The sequence below is a fragment of the Gadus morhua genome, chromosome 7, assembly GCF_902167405.1.
Source record: "Gadus morhua chromosome 7, gadMor3.0, whole genome shotgun sequence".
NCBI classification, from domain to species: Eukaryota; Metazoa; Chordata; class Actinopteri; order Gadiformes; family Gadidae; genus Gadus; species Gadus morhua.
In genome coordinates, this window is record NC_044054.1 from 10,827,555 (window position 1) to 10,833,003 (window position 5,449).

A 5,449-nucleotide genomic window follows, 5' to 3' on the forward strand; every position below is an offset into this window, starting at 1 on the left:
CCGATGAGAGAGACGGAGACAGAGTAGTGTCTCCTGATGCATGCTCTAAAGGACGGTTCAAGTCACCATGCGCGGGCATCTCCACAGATACAGGGATATATAGAGAGGCAAAAGCAGAGGGGGAGACGGTGTGGGAGTGTGATGAGGTGTGAGAGTGAGAGAGCGTAGCCCAGAGAGAGGGAGAGCGTGGTATATAGTGAGTAATGGAGTTTGTAGCATGGGTTCAGCGGGGAATACAAGAGGGATGTCTGTACTTAGCTCGCGTAAAGACCAGAAAAGAAGAAAAACAAGGGCGATCCCGGAGTACAACACTTTAAAAATAGGCCATTGCGGCGTGGTTTTTCATTACCAGGAGCAGGTAACATAACTCAGCGTTCAAAGCGCAGCGAGGCATCAGCCGCCTCAGCCAACCGCTGCTCCTTCTTTTATTTGTTCCTTTTATTTCCTCATTTCCAATTTTTTTTTTCTTCCTCCCCCAGCTCCCTCCCTTCCCCTCAGATGTGATTGTAGTATCCCCGGACACAGCGGCCCTGCCACCAGGGCCGGTTCTGGCCCTTTTGTAGCCCTAGGCGAGATTGAGTTTTTGCGCCCCCCCCCCCCCCCAATAGCGAGCCGAGCGTTGCCCTGTTAATTTACATTGCTATATTAAACATCACTTAAGACGCATATTAACTGATTTACCTTTACTTTGCTTGCAGCATTTTCACACAATTATAGCTCCACTATACTACATTGCAAATAAATGTGTGATGCATGGACAACAAACAGAAATGTTTCAGAATATTTTCTTTTTAATTATTTTAAATGACTTATATACATTCATAAACACTTAAGCATACAAGTAAAAATAAGCCAAAAGTATCAAGTCAAAATATGCAAATATATACAAAAATGCTACAAAGAATGTTATGAACTTAAAAAAAAAACACACTAAAAGAACACTATAATGGACACCAGTTTAACTATTAAACACTCTACGAACAAAAGTGCAGTTGTATCGGGCATTTCTATTGACCTTTCAAAGTGACGCAGCATTAGAATTTGACAATTCTAGACTTCCTAATGGCAAATGTGTTGATGGTATCATCAAATGATATCTGACTTGAGACCTCTTGGTTGACGCTCATCAGTGCAAGCCCATTGAGGCGTTCTTGACTCATCGTTGACCTTAGGTAGGTCTTCAGTAATTTTAATTTTGAGAAGCTTCTTTCAGCAGAAGCTACAGTCACAGGTAATGTGACAGCAATTCTTAGGGCCACCCACATATTTGGGAAAACTTCTTCAAGTTTCTTCTCTTTTAAGTGATTTAGAATTTCCATTGTCGTCATGCCGGCTTTTGGCAATGCTTGGAAATTGTTCAACTCAAGTGCCAGTTCCCTCCCGTCAAAGTCTTTATGGTCACCTTGGCTCAGAGTGTTGCTGAGGGTTTCGCACTCCTGGGCGAGTTCTTCCTCTGTCAAATTAGGGAAGTTAATTAACACTCCAAACTTGTCCTGAACATCACCCAAAAGCTTGAAGCGTTCTTGCAGTGATGTTACCGACGCATCGACAATAACATTGAAGAAGGAAATTTCTAATTTCTTAAGTGCGTCTCCTTCTGGCTCATCAGGGGATTCATAAGAGAACTGTCTCTTTGTTTTTCTCAGCCTCTTCTGCTTTAGGACGGTGTCCACATTGATCTCCTCACAGAGATCTCTTGCGGATACCTGAGCAGAAGCGAACCCAGTGCTTCTATAGCTCACCAGAGAGTCTACTGTTTTCCTCAGGAGATTCAGAGCCACATCCAGCTGCATTGACACAGACTGCAATGCTTTGCTGACATGATGTATTTTGGCCAGCATGTCATACCACACAATGCTACAAATGGTGAAGCGGTATGACCCAACTTCTTCAGCCAAAGACTGTGCTTCAGTTATTACCATTGAGTCAGTGGCTTTCTCCCTGACCTCAAGAAGGGCATCCCTCACCTCCGCTGTCTGGAATCTCACAGCCTGCACACTGCTAATTCGACTTTCCCATCTTGTATCTGACCAGGATTTCACAGTTGTTTGGACGTGGTGCTTTAGGATGGCCCACCTTTGTGTGGAGGCAGAGAATAGTGTAAAAATTCTTTGTAGGTAGCCAAAATAACTGAGTGCATCCGTAGAACTTTTTGCTGCATCCGCAACAACAAGATTTAAAGTATGTGCTCCGCACGGGACGAATAAAGCTCTTGGATTTTTTTTCAGAAGTCTAGCTTGGACACCTTTGACCTTTCCCTTCATATTTGCGCCGTTGTCGTAAGACTGTCCCCGGCAGTCTTCGAAGGGAAGGTTGAACTCTTCTAGTCTCTTCAGAATGAGGTTGGAGAGGCTTTCTCCCGTGGATGATTCAACTTCAAGGAACCCCATGAAATGTTCTTTTATTTTTGGGGTGTCGGTGTCGTCTGCTGCAACAATTCTAACTATAACCGACAACTGCTCTACGTGGCTGAGGTCTGGGGTGCAATCCAAAATAATGGAATAGTATTTGGCCAGCTTTATCTCCCTTAACATATAGTGAACAATTTTTTCACCAATGCAATCAATTAGTTCATTTTGAATATCCTTTGACAAGTATGTTGCATGCCTGGCTCCTCTCTCCACATCAGCAACATGTTGTTTGAGAACTGGGTCAAACCTGGCCATGAGCTCAACTTCCTTAAGGAAGTTCCCATTATTTGGCTGGTATAGTCTGTCTGAGCTCCCCCGCATGGGAATATTTCGCTCGGCCAAAGACTGTATTATGGCGACCAACCTGGTCAGCACATCACGCCACCTCCTCCTTTCAGCTTGAAGGAGTGCCATTTCCATTTTGTCAATTGTTTGGCCCTTTTCAAGTCGAGTCTCCAGTTCCTTCCATGAGGTCATGTGCCCTAAATGCTCTGAACTTTGCTCATGGCTTTTCAGGATCTCCCCGCAATTCTTCCAGTCATTTAGGCCACTACTATTGAGGTTAAAATGTTTCTTTGAAAAGAGCTTGCAGCAGAAGCAGTACAGAGTATTGGTTTTCCTTGAATATACAAGCCAGCTTCTCTTGACTTTCTCCCCATTGACTAATTTCCTGTAGAAGTAGTGGTGGTGGCAGCTTCTCCCATCATCTCTTTTGGGAAATGTAAAGTCTGGATTGGTCTTGTATGGTCCTCTACTAACTAACTCAGTCCTTACCGCATCACAGAGGGCTGGCCAGTCAGCAGGATCTATGGGTGCTCCCTGGATATTAGGAATTGAGGAGGGTGAGGTGTCTGCAGGCGGCAGTGTAGTAGCAGAGCATGTTGCGGTTGTTGTTCCTTCACTGGTCTCAGTGGTCTGTGTTTTACTGGTGCCTGGAATACTAGATGTGGCCCCTTCACCTGTATCAGCCAGATGTGGTTGAAATTAGTTTCATAGGGATTTCATAGGGATCTTCAAGTACATTTTGTCAGGTGGTTGTTGGCTTAGTTATGCAAAGGACTTACTTGCTTCAGGCTGCGTGTCCCTGGTCTCAGTCGTCTGTGTTTCACTGATGCCCTGAGTGCTTGATGTCCCTTCACCTTCACCTGTATTCAAGCATATAGTATACCAGACAAGCAGTGTTTAATAATGATGTGAAAATGATCATGTATTTGAATTACTTTTAGAAAACAAGCTATGGACGTGGCTTGAATAAATACTATTAAATAGACTCACTCACCTGATGCAGGCTGTGTGTACCTGGCCTGTGTTCCACTGGTCCCTGGAGTACTACTACTGGATGTCCCTTCTCCTGCTGCAGCTGTATTTAAACATAGAGTTCATCCATGCTGTTCATTACACAATTGCATTTGGTCATTTCTATCATCCTTCCACATAGTTGTATTGTACAAATACATTTTATCTGACCATGTAACTTGTAGTAGGTAACTTACAATTACTACCACCACTACTATTATTACTACTAGGCTGCTACAAGACTAAATAATACTACTAATAACAAAAAAGTTATAATAATAATAGTAATAATTGCTAATAATAACAATAACAAAAACAGCAACAATAGTACTAGTACTAGTAGTGCTCTGTAAGGTGACCTTGGGTGTCTTGAAAGGCGCCTCTAAATTAAATGTATTATTATTATTATTATTATTAGTTGTACTTACAAAGTTCAGAGAGAGGTGAACATGACGGATCAGGTGTCCTTTCTCCTGCAGGTGCTGGCTTCTGCAAATATTGCTTGAGTGCATCTGGCCAATTAAAAAAATATATATACGAAATACTGTTTATTCCGTGTTTTATTTGGCCTTTTGTAAATTCATTGAAACCGAAACCGAACCGTAAAAGGAAAGGGAGATTACTGGTTGTAGTCTTTTCGCTCGGTTTTAGCCCTACGGTTGATACGGAGAACCGAGCAAAAAGACTACAACCAGTCTCCCTTTCCGTTTCCGGTTAGGGTTAGGGGGGGCCTGAAAACGCGATTTGAAAATTCAATCATTTCGAATTATAGAATTCAAAATTAGCCAAATACCCGGGACAGGACCAATAGTAAGAATTTCGTTGGTAATCACTCTTATTTCATCCTAGACAAACCAGAAACGGGGCTCAATGTTCAAAATACCGGAATTGTCCCTTAAAAGTCGGTGGCTAGCGGTGGCTAGCGCCGCGGTAGCTGCCTGAGCGGCCGCAATGTTACATGATGCACTTGACAGCCTGACATGAGTTTGACACTATAATGGCAGAGGTCAACGTCAATTACCTCTATACTGGGCTTTCTTTTCTTCTTCTTCTTTTTTACGTTTTCGTCCTTGCGCGCCAGAGGGTTTAACTTTAGTCCTTTTCATTTTAAGAGTCAATACCTATGTCAAGCTTGATCGACGCATCTTAATTTACCGAACGTAACGTCTTTCACGCCACGCAACGCCCCGCAACGCCCTTGATCGACGCATCTTAATTTACCGAACGTAACGTCTTTCACGCCCCGCAACGCCCCCCCCCCCCCATGGAAAATGATTTACAAAAAACATAAAAAAAAACGATTAACTAAACGTCTGGCTGAGGGGGCGCCCTAGGATAATCGTGTTTAATAATAAAAAAAAATCTTCGCTTGTTTAATTAAATTAAATTAATTAAGGGCGCCGCTAGAGGGCGCCCCCAACACATTTGTCGCCCTAGGCAATTGCCTAGGTCGCCTATGCCAATCGCCGGCCCTGCCTGCCACCCCCCTACCCCAGACATCATTATCCCAGAACAGAGGAGCCCCCTGAGGGGGAGGTCAACCAGCCATCAGCCCATACGTCCCGGAGGCCGTAAAGGGACGCGAGCGAGTACATCCGTAACCCTTATTGGCGTGGACGTGTGCCGCTGCCGTATTGATCTTTCTGTCGGGAGCGAGAGAAATGGGAAGAGAAACAACGAGAAGGAGGAGGAGGGTGGATGGGCAGAGTCACGTACCATAGGTTTATACCACTCTGATTTCC

The 5,449-nt window shown here is 43.9% G+C and overlaps 1 protein-coding gene across 1 annotated transcript; it reads right to left on the reverse strand.

The window, feature by feature from the left end:
• Nucleotides 1–597: 597 nt before the first annotated feature.
• Nucleotides 598–5,184, reverse strand: LOC115547881 (zinc finger MYM-type protein 1-like). The gene is made up of 4 exons (XM_030362389.1): nt 4,136–5,184; nt 3,691–3,771; nt 3,476–3,556; nt 598–3,370 (listed from the first exon to the last, which is right to left on the reverse strand). The coding sequence occupies exon 4, from the start codon at nt 2,886–2,888 to the stop codon at nt 1,035–1,037; it is 1,854 nt and encodes a 617-aa protein (XP_030218249.1). The 5' UTR covers nt 2,889–3,370; nt 3,476–3,556; nt 3,691–3,771; nt 4,136–5,184; the 3' UTR covers nt 598–1,034.
• Between the last annotated feature and the right edge of the window lie 265 nt (nt 5,185–5,449).